The sequence below is a fragment of the Crotalus tigris genome, unplaced genomic scaffold, assembly GCF_016545835.1.
Source record: "Crotalus tigris isolate CLP2741 ecotype Arizona unplaced genomic scaffold, ASM1654583v1 scf7180000017720.317629, whole genome shotgun sequence".
Lineage (NCBI taxonomy): Eukaryota > Metazoa > Chordata > Lepidosauria > Squamata > Viperidae > Crotalus > Crotalus tigris.
The window spans coordinates 210,756-228,786 of record NW_024096589.1 but is presented as its reverse complement, the minus strand read 5'-3'; the positions used below and the strand labels follow the sequence as shown (position 1 = coordinate 228,786).

The 18,031-nt window shown below is 35.9% G+C and overlaps 1 protein-coding gene across 1 annotated transcript in view; it reads right to left on the bottom strand.

The window, feature by feature from the left end:
- Positions 1–10,763: 10,763 nt before the first annotated feature.
- The window catches only part of LOC120306134 (protein O-mannosyl-transferase 2-like), a 198,621-nt gene continuing 191,353 nt past the window's right edge, over positions 10,764–18,031 (bottom strand). Inside the window, exons 17-20 of the mRNA XM_039338813.1 lie at positions 17,162–17,321; positions 14,558–14,664; positions 13,071–13,153; positions 10,764–12,090 (exon numbers count right to left, since the gene is read on the bottom strand). Of these exons, the coding sequence (XP_039194747.1) occupies positions 12,083–12,090; positions 13,071–13,153; positions 14,558–14,664; positions 17,162–17,321 (358 nt within the window). The 3' untranslated portion in view covers positions 10,764–12,082. The remainder of the gene's footprint in view (positions 12,091–13,070; positions 13,154–14,557; positions 14,665–17,161; positions 17,322–18,031) is intronic.

Genomic DNA, 18,031 nt, shown 5'->3' with positions numbered 1-18,031 from the left:
AGGTTGCAAGAAATAATTTCTGTCTGCGTTGAAACTATTGTCACATATACTCTATATAATACTGAAAAACATTGTGCCTTGTGTATTTTGGATATTGAGTCTAAGTTTCAAGTTACATTTAGGTGACAATCCAACTGAGCCGTTACTCAAATGACAGCACATAAAATCTTGGCACGGCCTTTCATATCTTCCTGATTATATGAAATGAGCATATTATTTTTTTTATAAGAGGATTTTTTTAAAATGAAAAGTCCATTGGACCAAATTGTTTATTAAAGGCAAACTTAGGTAAAGTCATTTCACTGAATACAAGTGGCAAGCAAGATCTAAATTACAATTCTTCCTATAACGGGCATACAAAAAAAGTTACTGCCCTATTTTTTGCACTTGGAGTGCTCAGAGATACAGCAGCCAGGAAAGAGATGTCACTGGCCCACTTTGAGCACAGATGGATAAGCAAAAGAGTGTTTTGAAGGTTTTGTTGAGTCCAACAAAATTAAGGCACTAGGCTATGACCCTAACAGTATAAAGAGCAAGCTCATTGATGCCGATGGAAATTGGTTCTGAGGCTTAACTTCATACGAGTACATAGCCATATTTCAAGAACTACATTTCCCACAATGCTGTAAAAAAGTCAGTTTTCTGCTTCTCTCACGTGAGTGCAAATACCCGACCCTTTTGCCCAACATGCCTCTCGAAATGGACTCTACTTCCCGTGATGCGCTGCGCCCGGTTACGGGAGCCGACGGGAGGCGTCTTCCATCAGGGCGCGAATGCCACTAGCAACGAACAAGAATTGCCCGGCTGTGCTGGGCCTCCGGCAGCGAAAAACACTCAGAGTGGCGAGTGCTCCTGTCTTGGCTCCCTCCATCCGCGCGAGTCCCAGGCGGTTCTGGAGCCCCCTCGCCTTCGTCACTTTCCTAAGCTTTGCTACGCGTTTCTACCGCCTGCGGAAGCCGCCGCACATCTGGTATTGGGTTGCGGGATACCATGGCGATGGGGGCGGGGCTTTATTTTAGAGGCGGGACTTGTCGGTGGAAGAGAGGGTTTTTTTCTTTTGCATTGGAACTCACTTCAGATAGATTGAAGATTGGTTGTTTCCAGGTCACTTGTGCACTTACTTGTTGGTTAACCTGCCTTGGGGTCCTTTGCCCTGAAAGGCAGAATATAAGCAAAAGTAGTATTTTTGGTCTGTTCTTTTTCCATGTGCATACATCATTCTCTTGCATTTCTGTCCTCCTAACAACCTTAATGAGTTGGGTTAGTCTGGACTGGAGTAATTACAGTAGTGGCCAAAATTGTGGAAACCTTTTGGGAAAAGTGTACAGTAGAAATGCCACCTTTGGTTAAGTTTCCACCAATTTTTCTTCTAATTTCTTTATAACTGAAGCCTTGTTCACTTAATAATACTATTTTACATCACTTTCTGGGCAACCAGTCAACTCTTTGCACCATTACTTTAATTTTATTACGTTTTACAAAGCTCACTAAATGAAAGAACACCAAAAAACCCAACCAACTTGATAGTGATCACATAACACACTGACAAATGTTCTCTCAGCTTCAATACATGACATCAATAACTGAATCCTACTGTGATCTGATTGGCTCATTGCCAAAACAATATGACACCTGATTGCTCTCTAAACACTCATGCTCATTGGCTACAATCAGATGAAGGAAAGCTACTTAATATCAACCTAAGCAAGTTGTGCTTCCTTTTTCTAGTTATTTGGCTATAACTTTTCATAGAATACAGTACAGTTAATTGAACAAACTTTGTTGCATTACATTCTTGATTAAATTATCTTTCCATTGATGTATAATTTTATGGCACTACTCCAAAAAAAGAGTGTTATTAGCCATCAAACCTCAAAAATACACTTTTCCCAAAAGGTTTCCACAATTTTGGCCACAAAGGTACCCTGTAGCTTTATTTGAGTGAAGATGCAGTCTTGGCTTTTGGTTTAGTCTGGATGTAAGCCTGAATACGTGGCATAATGTAGAGGATAGAACAGCCAACATAGAACGGATCAAATACAAGAATCTGACCTGGTTAAGCAAAATTCAAATATATCAGGATTCAGAACACCGTTTTTGACACAAAGAAATGACCAAGCTCTTTGCACTTCTGTTTATCTGCAATATTGTACATTTTCCAAGGCACATTGTTGCACTCTTAGAAACATCACAAAAGAAATATGAAAATACACAGAAAATGAACAGAATTTGTCTCAGTAATCAAGCATTGTTTGTTTCTGTGATCAAGCATTGGCTCTGTAGTAAAAGAAGTGTTAATATGTTAAATGTGATAAATATCTGTGCAAGTCCATTCTAGAATATTTTTTATTGAGGGTACTTTGTGTAGAGAATTTTGAGGTATGGCATTTAAATCTATGCAGCAGTAGTCCTTTTTCTTGCTGTCATTAATGGCATACTGACTACTGTAAGTAGTCTCTGCTGTTAGTTACTGTAAATGGCATAAGGCCTGGTTCTATGTGGTACTGCCTCATAGTATTTGCCCGGCCAATTCAATCATGCAGGGATTTTGCACAACAGATTCCTTTAATTCAGGGGGTCTTCAAACTTGACCCTTTTATGACTTGTGGACTTCAACTCCCAGAATTCCTTAGCCAGGCATGCTGGCTCAGGAATTCTGGGAGCTGAAGTCCACAAGTCATAAAAGGGCCAAGTTTGAAGACCCCTGCTTTAATTACAAAGTGCCATTTCAGGACCTTGGAAGCATACCTTCTCTGTAGCAACACCTGCCCTCTGAAATGAGGTTTTCACCTAGATTTGGACAGCCCTTACCCTGCAGGTATTTTGAAGGGCTTTTTAAGGCATTTGGCAAGGGAGAATGATGCCCCTTTGCTTGGTTCTTGTCCATTTGTCATTTTTGCGATAAAATATAATGCTTTCAACCTTATAATGTTTACAAACTTCCTGTAAGCATTATAATAAAGTAAATAAAAAAAATAACAGTGATATAATGTAGAATTATTCATACCAAAGCCTATGCCTTAAAATGGACTTAGGTTCGTCTAATTATAAATAGGATCAAATAGCTGGGATAAACTTTCTTGATTTATTTTTATCAGGATGAATTGGAGTGTGAACTTTTCCAAAATGGACACAATACTTTTACAGCAACGTATGATTAGTTTTCTGTTTTCATGTATATCTTGGTTATAAGATTTGCTTACAAAAGCTATGATCAAAAATCTCAATTTTTAATTTTTCTGAGCATATCAGCTTCCTAGAAGCAAGTTTGTACATTTTAGAGATGCTTAATTGTGCACCGTATTTTGAAGGAAATGAAGATATGTGGTGAAAGTCAGTGTAATGGAGTTGCATATTTGTAGAATTAAAGAACCATATAAATTAATGTGAACAAAGATAATTCTTTACCTAGCCTTTAGTAGAAACTAATTTGGAAAGATCAGGTGCTTTTTTTCATAAACTACATGCAGAACTGTTAAGAATTCATCATTCTGATAAACTAAAAGTAAAGAAGACTAAAAAATGTAAGTATGAAGTTAAAATCCTGATAATGAACTGACATTACTTTTGTCTTTTTATAGCTGGGATGAAACACATTTTGGAAAGATGGGGAGTTATTATATTAACCGGACATTTTTCTTTGATGTCCATCCACCTTTGGGGAAGGTAAAAAGCTACTGTAGTATTTTAACTTTTTGAGATTTAGGTAATTTAGTTAATACTTTTGGTGGAACATTGTTACTTCCTGTAAGCATTATAAACATTTCAGTGGATAGTCTTTAAAATTAATTGTTTTGGTTTTATAACTTGGGTCTTGCTATCTGGCTGCTCTTTCATTCTTAGCTTGAACATGAGAAACAATCTCTTTCAAAGTTGACAGATCAGTTTAAGTCTGAAAGGTTTTAGTGTTACATCATAAACTATTATTCCAAAAATGTTCAACTCTAAAAACCTTAGTGCTGTTCCAGTCTAACAGAAGCTTGCTTTTAAATTGCAGTTCTTAATGTGACAAAAGGAGGAAAGTATTCAGTAACTGACTAGAGAGTAATCATACAAAATTCTGATTTTTAAAAATAAATATGAATCTAAATCTAATTTTTTGACCTGACTTCACCCATTATGTTTTGGATTTGAAAATGTATCCTATTTTTTTAACATTTTGTTTAACAATTAGAATTTACAGAGTTTTGTCATGGATAAAATTTTATAATATAGGAAATTTGGGATGCCAGTATTCCTAACACTAGGAGGGCCAGTATTTATAGTGTATTTTTTTTAATTGGCATGCCTACTATATACTTTCATTATATGTTTTGGAATGACAACTATTAGAAATAGATAGACTTTGTTCATTGTTTTCTATCTATGCTATTACCTTTTATATCAGTTAGCTTCCATTGTAATCTATGGCTAAACTTCATCTTCCTTAATTTAACTGCTTCTGGTCTAGGCTTTTGTTAATGTTTTTGATCTAATGCTTGCCTATAAGTTAATAATAATAATAAAGTTGGAAGGGACCTTGGAGGTCATGATAGCAATAGCTTTCTTCCATTCTCATTACTCCTGCTTAACATACTTAAGCACAAGGTTCATTTTTGAAAGTCATGAGCTATAGACAATACTTTTTATTTACTTATCAAATGTTATTTGATTTGATATGATAAACTTTTGAATTGTCTTCTGCTTTACTAATATCGTTCCTTTTTGTCCCTAGATGTTAATAGGACTTGCTGGCTATCTGAGTGGCTATGATGGGACTTTTCCTTTCCAGAAGCCTGGGGACAAATATGAACAACATAACTCTATAGGAATGAGAGCAGTAAGACTATAAATATATCTTTGGAGAACAGTAGTATGTTTCTCCTTTTACTTCTAATAAGTGTTAGAGCAGTGGTTCTCAATCTTTTTATACCGGCGACCCTGGTCATAAGGAGGTGGCGGCATGCGCGGGGGCTGCCCCCTGCGTGGCACGCATGCGTGGCACCGCCCCCTGCGCGGCACGCATGCGTGGCGCTGCCCCCTGCGCCGCCCCCTGCGCGGCGTGCATGCACGGCGCCCCCCCTGCGCGGCATGCATGTGCGGCGCCACCCCCTGCGCCGGCTGAAGAAAAAAATAATGGCGGATCGCGTTGTTTGGCGACCCCCGTGAAATGGTCGATCGACCCCCAAATGGGGTCGCGACCCACAGGTTGAGAACCGCTGTGTTAGAGCCAGAATTTATTCTGTCTGATACTTCTTCTGTCTGTGGAAAACTTCTTAATTCAGGGATGAACAGCTTTTTTCTATCAGTTCTTTCTTCTTGCAAACCTGTTCTAGAAGACTGGTATGATGTCTAGAAGACATCTATTGTTAGGAGCTTCCTGAATTACTAATGGTGCAAAGAAATGTTAGAGCCACTTTAGATTTTTAAGAAGAGATTTTGAAATAGCCTGTAATATAAACTTCATTTTTTTAAAAAATATTTCTTAAATAGTTTGCTGCATGTTAACATGAAATAAAATGTATAGCTAAAGTTTTAAAATGTATAGGAATAAATAAGGGAGATGAAAATATTTATTTTATTTATGTACTGTTGCTTATCCTGAGGGAACTCTAAAAAGTTACTTCAATTTTTTTTAGCAAATTCTTAATTTGTGATGCCCATCATTTCAGTTGATCCTCCTGTTAATATGAATTAAATCTACCTACGATGGAGCTTTATTTGTTTCAAGCATGCCAATCTTTATTCCTGCACTTTTCCTGTGCAAGTATAACAATATAGCCGATTGATCTGTAAGCAGTTTGGCTACTTTGGGGCACACATATTAATGATGTTAGAGTGGAGTGAATAGAATTAAGGAATGGATTCAGTATTTGAAGACCTGGTTATGTATGAGATAAAACAAATGAAGAAGAGAAATTAGAGAATTGTATCTAAAGTATGCAGTGCCTAGCAGAACAAATTTCATCCTTCAATTTTTTTTTAAACACAGAGACTCCATTCACATTTAATTGGATAGTATATTGAACAGCGTGTATATGGCTTTGATCAATAGAGCCCTGGTGGTTTGGTGGTGAGAATGCAGTATTGCAGGCTAACTCTGACCACAGCCAGGAATTTGATCCTGACAGGCTCAAGGTAGACTCAGCCGTCCTTCTTTCCAAGATCATAAAATGGGACCCAGATTGTTGGAGGCAATATGCTGACATTGTAAATGGCCCAGAGAGAGCTGTAAAGCACAGTGCAGTGATATATATCTTGTTTCCATGAAAGTAAGACCTATCCTGAAAATAAGCCCTAGCTTGATTTTTGGGATGGGCCTAATATATGACCTACCCCAAAAATAAGCTCTAGTTTTGGGGCAAGGCATACACCTAAAAATCAAGCTAGGGTGGGAATAGGGTGGAGCTGCTCTCTGCACCCCACACCCACTTATCAGACCTCCCATGAATGGACACCTGCCTCTTCTCACCGGCCTACTTCTTCTGTGGCATACATTTTGCAGTTAGAGGCCTTTCTGGAAGGCGTCTGCAGCAAGAACCGAGCTATGGATTCAATCTGTAGCTCTGTTCTTAGATGCAGAGCCCTTTCCAGAAGGCCTCTGACAGGGAAATGCAGGCTAGAGCTCCATTCTCAGCTGCTGAATGAAGCTGTTCCTTCGGCCGCAAAAGAAGTGGGCTGTTGGTGCTGCCACCATGAGGTAAGTGGAAAAGGCACCCCCGGAAAATAAGACCTGATGTCTCTTTTGGAGGCAAAATAAAATAAAATAAAATAAGACTTGAGTCTTATTTTCGGGGAAACACAGTAAGTCTTAGTGCTATTGCTATCAATAATATTTTCTCACTTTGTGAAATTAGGAAACTATTGCATTAGCAGAATTTAAAGTTGTTATCAATGAAGAGAGAGGGGGGGCAGAACAGAACATAAACTGGAATTAAGAATTTTGGTAGCTGAATTTCTGGGAAATAACCGGCTAACTGTACAGGTAGTCCTTGACTTACAGCCATTCATTTAGTGAATGTTCCAAGTTATAGTAGCACTGAAAAAAGTGACTTACAACCATTCCTTGCACTTACAACCGTCACAGCATCTTCATGGTACATGATCAAAATTTGGGCGTTTGGCAACCAGCATGTGTTTACTGAGGTCATGTGATTGCCATTTGGGATGTTCCCAACCAAGTTCTCACAAACAATCAGTAAGGGAAGCCGAATTATCTTAACAACCTTGTGAAGAATGCTTCTCTTCCTTTTTATTCAGTTCAGTGCCTTCCTTGGTTCATGTCTGATCCCCTTCTGCTACCTCACTGTGCTGGAGCTGTCCAGATCATTGCCTGCAGCAATAATCACTGCTACCATCCTGATTTTTGGTAAGCAACTGTTTTGTATGGCTTGGTCTGTGTTCTCTATTGTGAAAGATTCAATGAGATTACATTAAAATCAATAAAGATTATAGGATGCAAAAACACAGAAAGAAAAATATCAAAAATAGCATTAATGTCTAAAAAGACAAAACCCCAGCTAAATAGGAGACATGTAAAATATGAAAAATAAAAAAGGAGTTAAACAAAACATACACTTCAAAAAAAAATCCATAGTTTGGTATATAATCCGGGGTTCTCACAGTACATTGTTCTTGACCCCAGTAGCAGGTGGCAGTTGTGGCCAGGAAGGCCTTTGAACAACTTCGTGTTGTGTGCAAGTTGTTCCCATTCCTGGATAAGCATGCCATTCTTACAGTCACCCAGGCCCTGGTCACCTCCCATCTGGACTATTATAATGAATTCTACATGGGGTTGCCCTTGAAGAGTATTCAGAAACTTCAGTTAATTCAGAAAATAGCGGCCCGAACAGTTTTATAGAAGTCTAGACTCAATGCTTCTCAGTGATGGCTCCTTCTTTATGGAACATCATTCCCTCTGAGGTATAGTTGGCCCCCACATTGTTGCTTTTCCAATATGTTTTTTTGTTAGCAGGCCTAGGAACTACAAAGACAGAATCAATCAAGTGGCTGATTTGATAGTGTTGTAGCTATTGGGGGATGGGGTGAGTTTTTTTAAAAAATGGGTGATTATTATATGGTGGCTTTTTTTAAATATTGTAAGCCCCCCAGAATCACCTACTACAGTATGTGTAAATTGGGCAGCTTTATAAATTTGTTTAATAAATAATAAATATTTCCTCTCAAAGAAAGCTAGATTTTTTTCACAAAATAATTCACCTTCGAAATAACAGGTTTATTTTAGATTCACTGAGATGCAGTCATCTTTTTTCTGTCTTGCCTTTATGTATGTAGGTATGTGTGTGTGAGAGAGTGAGTGAGTTGGTGTTCCTCTTAGGTTCAGAATCGTCTTTCTAAGTACAGTAATGTCTCTAACATGAAAATGTTTGGATGGCATTTTTTGCACATCACAAATTTACTTTTAGATTTCAGTATGATTATGTTCGATAAGCATTGCTAAAAGAATTTGAATGACAAAGCTAGTATATGCTTGTCTTATTTTTTTCAGACACTGGATTCATTACAATCTCACAGTACATTCTTCTTGACCCCATTTTGATGTTCTTCCTCATGGGAGCTGTACTCAGTATGGTTAAATATAATTCCTATTCAGATAGGTAAGATGACAGCATTTGATCATCTTAGGAAGTAGACATGTGCCCCTTGTCTCTATTACAGAGTATTTGTATTTATTTTTATTGTAACTTTTAATCTGGCATCAGGACTCGAAAGAGCTCTGCGAAATACTTACAGTATAAAACATAAAGCAATTACATATTAAAATGTAACAAAGAAGGGAAACGAATATAAAAAAAGAATATGTATGTAAAGTAGACCACCCTCAATTTGTAAGCATTTGGCATCCCATAGTACAATTGCTGAAATTAACAGCACATAAGGCTGGCAAATAAACTTTTTGTTTCAAATGGAAAGATTGCTTTCATAAGATTATTAGTGTTATTATCCTATCATTTGCTGCTATGTCACTGTTGTATTTTTAAAACACCCCATAAAAGTGATCATATGATACTGAAAAGTTGTGAAAATCAAGGGCAGTCTCTGCTTCCTGTTGTGGTAGGCTCTATGGGTTCTAATCAATTTATAGAAGCTTTTAATAAGACCCTGTCTTACTTGCCCCCTGCCAAGTAAAGTAAAAAGGATAGCTACTAGAAAGAGGATGCTTGTGGTGATACAGAATGATCTATTAAGTTTATTGGATCTCTGGTTTATCTATTTATTGGATACTAGATCACAGCTTTTTGGCACTGTTTAAAAAACATTATGTTTTACGATTTGAACTACTGCATGTTTCTCATCTACTTTTATTCTCTCTCAAAATCTTTATTATCGAAGTACATCATTATACTGTGCCTTTTATTATTTGCATTTATCAAGAAATGCTGTCAGCTTTCCAGTGAGCAGTGCTTATATACTTACATATTTTTAGTAATAATAAATTAGTAATAGTAATAAAGCCATGAAAGTTGTTAGGATAGTTTATCAGAGAATTTTGCTTACTTTGGCAGCCTGAAGTTGTGGGGGTGTGATGATTTTTTTTCCGGATTGTAGATGAATAGAATTAATCTTAAGTCTTAAGTGTGCTTATTTGGAAAAAAGACTGTGACAAACAGACAAAGAGGTTTAGAAAATATATGGATACCATGAGCTTATGTGGTTAAGTGGGTACTTGAATCTGAGCCTTCTTGTTGCTGCATAATGAGATACTATTTTTTAGTTATAGCTATGTTTTCTGTGTATACTGTACATAGAAAAGACTCAGATCCTTTAGCAAGCATATTCCTGGTTACTTTCTTTAGCAACCTGAAACCACTATAGTAAGTTGAGGCTTAGATAATCTCTCTAGATCAGGTTGTGAATGAATATTTTTTATTATGGTTACTTTATTAAGGTCATAGACAGAATTACAAACAAAAGTACCATTAAATATGAAACAAAAACAAAACATTACAATTGGTGATGGATTTGTCAGTGCATAATCAAATTCTGCCTAATTTTACAGGTAGTATAAAAAAATTAGCCATGTTGAAGGAGAATTAATCATATTGATCTGATAACAATAACTGATCATATTCCTTTATATATGATTATAGAGAAATTTTAATTTCCCAAGGAAAGATTACTGTTTTACCAAAAATGGTGTCCTCTGTGTTTATTGGAACTGCAATTCCTACATTTCTCAGAGGAAATTTGGAAAATAACAGGTTCTAGAACAAACTTCTTAAATATGTACTTCTGTAGCACTGTTATTTTGGTCCAACACCTAAAATTCATAGCCTTATTTTTGCTGTACTACCAAGGTTGTTGAGAACTGTAGTCCAAAATACCTGGGAGGGCAAAAATGCCTTTTAAGAAAAAGCATTTTTGGAACCAGGTTCTATCTTTATGAATTATTGATATCACCCTCTTCTCTGTAGGTTAAATACAATTCTTTCATACTATATCTCAGTGTCTCACAACCAATTTGTTTTCAGCGTTATTTTTTTTTCCATCAGGGATCCTTTATAAATAAAATATATTTTTATATAGATTGTTGAACAAAACGTTTTTCAAAAATATGAATTTTGAACAAAAAACACATATTTTACAGATGCTTTTCTGCCCCCTGGTGGTTCTGGCTGTGTTTGACTGGGGTGAACCTCGCTGGTGCATTGGGGGTGAAATTTGTTGGCCTTTTTGTTGTCTTTCTGGTTGGCCTGAATACTATCTGTGAACTTTGGCAGTTATTGGGAGACCTTAGTCTATCACTGGTGAGTATATAAAACTCATTAGATTTTAGCATTTGTATGAAAAAGATTGTATTCTTAACAACACACCACAAAATTGTAAGATGTCAATTAGGTTACTGAAATCAAGATTTATAACATTTAAATTTATAACATTTAAATTATAACATTTAGCAAAAGCACTGGAAGATAGCTAACACTAAGTCTCCTTCCACACAAAAATGTTCAAACATAATTTTGTTCCCTGAATTTATTTCACTGAAAGCCACTGTAAACTTCCTTTCTTAAAAGATTCTTATTATCACAAGTTATTAATATCATTCATGCTTTACCTAGCTATGGTTCATTTTGTCAGAGAGCTGTATTTAATTCTCTCTCTCCCCAAATGGAAATGGATTCTTCCATCGTAGGGTTAGAAGGGAATCTCAGAGATCTTCTAGTCCAGTGCTCTGCTCAAGGCAAATGTCTTATACCATCCCAGCCAAATGGTTGTCCAGCCTATTTTCGAAAACCCCAGTGATGGAGCATCCACAACCCAGGAGGCAAGCTATACCATTGATTAATTATTCTCACTGTCAGAACATTTCTTCTTATTTCTCTCTTTGACGAGATCCCTTTACTTTTTGCCCTGCCTTTTGGTGCTCTAAAGAATAAGTCAGTCCCTTCTTCTTTGTAACAGCCCCTCAAGCACTGGAAGCCAGTTATCATGTTCCCCCTGAAGCTTCTCTTCAATAGGCTAGGCATACATAGGTCCCTCAACCGTTCATTAAATTAATGACCCTTTATCATCTTTGTTGCTTTTCTCTGCACACTTTCCAGGGTCTCAACATCTTTTCTATATTATAATGACCATAACTGGACGTAGTATTTCAAGTATGGTCTCACCAGCATGGTGTAAAGCCACATTATCACTTCTCGTTGTCTTGACTTGTGTTGAGGTAGTCTAGGACTGTATTGGAGTTTTGGCAACTACAGCACACTGCTGGCTCATACTTAAGTGGTAGTCTACTAAGATACCTAGATAGATCCCTCTCACAATTACCACTGTTCAATGTTCAGTCAGGTACCGCCAATTTTATACCTATACATTTGGTTTTTCCTGCCTAAGTGCAGGATCTTAATTTTCTCACCACTGAACTGCACCTTGTTGGGTAGGGCCCTGTGCTCAAGTCTGTCAAGATCCTTCTGGATCTTGAACGTATCTTCCAAAGCATCAACTATTCTCCCAGTTTTGTGTCGTCTGCAAATTTGATGAATGAGTGTGTCATTCTCAGAGACTGCCTGAACAAATCCTTGCAGTTTTCTTGACGTGATTTTCAGAAATGGTTTGCCGTTACCTCCTTCCTAGTGTTCCTTGTTCAGTAAACTGCTAAACAGATATAAAATAGATCAATGTGTCTAGATAATTCACCGCCATTTTAGCATCTTTCTTGTAATCGTAATGCTATTTGACAACAACTTTATGAGACTCATCAACCTGATTCACGTATCATACTAGCCTACAACTATGGCTTATTGAATAAGCAGTAACTGACTGTTTTTTCACAAATATGCTATTTGCATAATGTAATTTGTCTGGCTTAAGCTTATGCCTTTTAAAATTTAGCATTCAAACTGCCAGCCTGTGGGACAGATGTGTCATGCCGAAACCACACCCACCCCATTTCCGGCAATGGAAAAAAAGTCATGATATGTCATGACACGTCATGTGACGTTGCGAGTTTGACACCTCTGCTATAAATGCTAGACTATTATAAATTATTAAGCAAGTCATAACTAAGTCAAACAGTTGTACAATATGAATTCTGAACCACAACCACCACACTGCTGTACAACTTGGGAGTCTACTAGTTTATTCTACTTACTGAGAGTCATAGACATTTGTATGCTGAGTGGTTTTGGATTTAATCTGCTGTATAATAACATATGGCTTTTCACTTAATGATGTTCAAATGAAATACATTTAATCCAATACAGATGTGTGAAATTCAACTTATCAGTATATTGCCCTCCCAGCCTCACTATAAAGTACATAATTTTATACAAAACATTAACAGAAGCATTCTACATGCCCATCACACCTATCCTTAATTGTACATTCCCTTTCCCTAAATCAAACATAACAACGATTATTTTTTTTAGAAATAATTTGGAGGCAGCACATCAAAATATTTCAAACAATACTAGGTAAAATTGCCTTTTAAAAATCTTTTTCTTAAAAATCATTAATTTGTTTTGCTTTGAACTATCTAAAATGTTTCTAAATAGAGGAAAATGTTGTTTATTAGAATGTAGAATTATGATGTTTGCTAGAGCATTTGTCCCTTCAATAACCCAGATACTCACATTCTGAAACAGAAACATTATGAAGATTGTTTCCAATGAGCCGGGATTGAAATCCAGAGCTGAAAAAACCATCACCAGGTCCACTGAGAAAAAAAAAGTACTTGGCCTTTCAGTATACAGTATTATTAAATAAGAAGAAAATGTTACAGCAAAAGAAAACTGCTTTCCACTTCTTTTAGATGTCTACAAGAATCTAATGTCCTGAACCATTAGAACTATCGTTTAGTTTAGACATACTATCAGATCAAGCCATGGTTTAGACCACGGGTAGGCAACCTTGGCTCTTTTATGACTCGTGGACTTCAACTCCCAGAATTCCTGAGCCAGCGTAGACTGGCTCAGGAATTCTGGGAGTTGAAGTCCATGAGTCATAAAAGAGCCAAGGTTGCCTACCCCTGGTTTAGACTTTAGAGTTCTTTATAGCCTTTCATTTCCAGAGGCAAAGCAACAGCCAAAATTGTGAATGATCACATCAGATATTGTCCCCAGCCATAATCAGCAGTAAGCTCAAAGCCTGGCTGGCTCTGCTTCACTATTCATTAAAATCATGTTTAGCCAATTTAAAAATAAATGAAACCTCACTGAAATCAAGCTCAGCAGTTCATGAGGTTTTCTTGGCAGCAATAAACAAGTAGTTCGCCATTCCTGGATGGGTGTTGTTGTTGTTTTTACTTTTCAGGTTACTCTGCATCCTTGAGGTTTTCAATCCTGTTTAGCTTTGGCCTGTTGCAATTAATCAATGTAGATACTACCCTGAATTAAATGTCTTTAAAAAAGGCTTGGTAGTATGGAGAAGATGGATAGATTATATTCAGAAGAAGTATGGGACTATAAAGTTTCATTTATTTTATAAGTAAATTTTATAGTAAATGTTGTATAAGAGATTTGTTTATGATAATGTAATTTAAGGGCAGTTAAGGGCTAAGTATGATTTTTTTTCTCTTTTTCTTTTTTATTGTATATTGTTAATTTTGTTATTAATCACCCTGTACTCTGCTCTGGGAAGTGAGGGGGGGAGTTGAGGGTGGGTGAGTGGGTGGGTAAATAGGTAGACTAGGATAATATAGATATGATAATTTATGAGAGAGGTGCTGCTTGGGCGTTTCCCCTATGCTGTATTCCTGTACTCGAGAGGGATGAGAGGGGAGGAAGGTGAAGGGAGGAAGTAGGATGGTAAGAGGAGAAGGGCAGGGGAAGAGAGTAGTGAGGGGAGGAGAGAAAGAGGAGGGAAGTAAGGAAGGTATTAGGGAGGGTGGATACAGCTTGGGGGGAACGAGCAAGCGGCACCTATGGTTATGGTTATGGTTATGATTATGAATTTAATTTATTTTGTAAAGTGAATTTTGTTGTATAACTATGTTGGATAAATGGAAAATAAAAAAAAAATATTAAAAAAAAAGGCTTGGTAGAGGGTCCAAATAAACACTACATCAATTGCAGCGCAGAGTTTCTCAACAGTGTATTTCCTCTCTGACAGAATGAGATACCTTCTGTTTAACACTGCAAAATGAACTGCAAAAAGAGCTGTATAGAGGACAAGAGGCAGTATAATGAGGCAAAGTACATGAGCCAAGAAGTGCTTTCCCAGTGTGACCTGAAATAAAAAAAAAATTGGATGCATCAACTTTTAGGCAAGATTTTTCTTCATCCAAACAAGTTATCTACATATTTTTCCAGTGCTGAAGCAATAAAGCCGCAAGCCTGAATTGCTTAGTGTTAAAATTAGATGGAACAAAGCATACTCATTTTTTTTAAAAAACAGCTCCATCTGATGTAGTATCTTCTCATAGTAAATCATGCCATGAGTACCTTAATATGGCAACAGAACAGAAAAGTCATATGTCATTTCAAAAACAATTTGATTCAAAACAAACAAGAAAACTTTTGGAACTGTACATATGAACTGTGTGTACCCCCCCCACACCAAATTGCATGGCATCTATCTAAAAAATAAATATATTAATTAATCCAAAATTTGTTACTCGTTCAAACTTCAGTTTTTTCCAAAATAAGATTTTCTGATAGGAGAGCGATTTGGATTGCAATTTTCCATGTTTATTCAATATATATTATTCTTGAGTACAGATTTGCACTGTTATTTCAAATTAAAAATATAAAAGAGTGTACTATTATGCTTCTATCCTATATATGTAGAAAAGTAGTTCTCACAGAGAAATTATTTCTAGCATTGTTTGTTACATACCAAACTAAAAACAATTCTGGACAAAACATAATATTTTCAATCAAGTTCAAAATAGGTTTCTGAAATTACTTATTTTTAACTTATTTTTACTTATTTTTAAAACTCCAAATACTGTGACATACAGTATTTCCTTGTGTTTACATTTATCTATGTGCTGCTACCCAGGGAAAACAAATATATGCTGGCTAAAACTAAATCCAATTATTCAATACTGTAGTACATATTGTCAAATAACCATGCATGAAATGCTGTCCAAATCCACTATTTCCCGCTCATCCTTCAACTCTGTCAACTTATATTGTTATTGCAAGAGTTTCTTCTTGGCTTATCTAAGAATGCAAATAGCAGAAAAGGATTACTGAGCAAACTGAATACCCTTTAGTAGGGAGATAATTAATAATCTCAATGTAATGCTTTTTCAGTTTAAGTAGTGAAGGGCTGAAAAACAGTTATTCTGCCAATCCTTTTTATTAGCTTAGAATATAAAATATAAAAATACAAAAGCAAATAATAGGGAAAATAGGGGAGGGAAAAGGAAAGAGAAAAGTGCAGAGAAAGGGGGGGGGGGAAGGCACTGACTTCTGACTCCTTTTGGTGTAGTAAAATAAGAAGTAACATCAAACCTCAACTTTTTACTTTTACATAATAGTATAAACTAGCCATTTCTATAACAACAAATCTATCTAATCAGTAAAACCCAAAATCAAAGTTTCATTTTTTTTCTACTTCAAGCACAAAGTCCAAAAGCGGTTTCCAAGTAGAAATAAAAGTAATTGTGTTTTTTCTTTTATCAAAGCAGTCAATTTAGCCGTCTCTGCTAATCCTGATCTAGAATTATACACTGCTTTGCACAGTTTAAGATTCAAAGAACTGTGTTGGTAACAGTGCGGCTTGAATTTCTGAACAGTCATCTGCAAGAGGAGTTTTAAGCAACATGGATTTGCAATTAATACAAATTAGAGTAGTTCTTTTCAAAAGCTGAAACACACATGGTTACACTACATGTATTTTAATCAAGAAAATTAAAATCACACAGTAGAAAAAAAAGAACACATTTTCATATATAAAAGAAATAGAAACAATTGATAAAATAACTTTACACTGAAATATCCACAGAAGGCTTTCAGTAAATAATATGTGCCAGAAAGCCTCCTTTCTTGCTGTTAAGGAGGGCCCAATTTAATAATGTCTATTGTCAATCTCAGCATATTTCATATTTAACTTCTCCTAAGCATTGCATAGAAATAATTTACTCTCTAGAAATAATTTTTCTTTCTACCATGGCAAGCTTTTTATGTCCAGAAAACAAACTCTTAGTGATGAATGGCTTGAAGTTTTCTTCATCTTTAAAAAAAACTAACTCTGTCTGTAAAGGCCATTAAATTCATCATGCATAGCTATAAACCAGCAATTTATTGTGTACAAAAATCCAATTTGTAGGCTGCAATCTTTATTGCTTCACTAAAGTTCAAATGATTCCAGGCTTCTTCCCCGGCTCCCCAACACACATCATAGCTTATTAAGGTAACCAATTAAAGGCAGTTCATCAGTAAAATTTGTCATATAAAATCACTTGCAGAACTTTACACATGTCCTTACATTTGGATTCGCAATAACAATGCTAGATATGTATATATAAAGAATAACAGAGATGGAAGGGACCTTGGAGATCTTTTAGTCCAACCCCCCCATATTTATATATAAAATAGTTCAATATCGAATAAAAATAAAAAAATAAAGCAATCCAGCGAGCAATATTGTTTTGGAATGAACTATAAAAATCTTGATTTCAGTAACCTAATTGACATCTTACAATTTTGTGGTGTGTTGTTAAGAATACAATCTTTTTCATACAAATGCTAAAATCTAATGAGTTTTATATACTCACCAGTGATAGACTAAGGTCTCCCAATAACTGCCAAAGTTCACAGATAGTATTCAGGCCAACCAGAAAGACAACAAAAAGGCCAACAAATTTCACCCCCAATGCACCAGCGAGGTTCACCCCAGTCAAACACAGCCAGAACCACCAGGGGGCAGAAAAGCATCTGTAAAATATGTGTTTTTTGTTCAAAATTCATATTTTTGAAAAACGTTTTGTTCAACAATCTATATAAAAATATATTTTATTTATAAAGGATCCCTGATGGAAAAAAAAATAACGCTGAAAACAAATTGGTTGTGAGACACTGAGATATAGTATGAAAGAATTGTATTTAACCTACAGAGAAGAGGGTGATATCAATAATTCATAAAGATAGAACCTGGTTCCAAAAATGCTTTTTCTTAAAAGGCATTTTTGCCCTCCCAGGTATTTTGGACTACAGTTCTCAACAACCTTGGTAGTACAGCAAAAATAAGGCTATGAATTTTAGGTGTTGGACCAAAATAACAGTGCTACAGAAGTACATATTTAAGAAGTTTGTTCTAGAACCTGTTATTTTCCAAATTTCCTCTGAGAAATGTAGGAATTGCAGTTCCAATAAACACAGAGGACACCATTTTTGGTAAAACAGTAATCTTTCCTTGGGAAATTAAAATTTCTCTATAATCATATATAAAGGAATATGATCAGTTATTGTTATCAGATCAATATGATTAATTCTCCTTCAACATGGCTAATTTTTTTATACTACCTGTAAAATTAGGCAGAATTTGATTATGCACTGACAAATCCATCACCAATTGTAATGTTTTGTTTTTGTTTCATATTTAATGGTACTTTTGTTTGTAATTCTGTCTATGACCTTAATAAAGT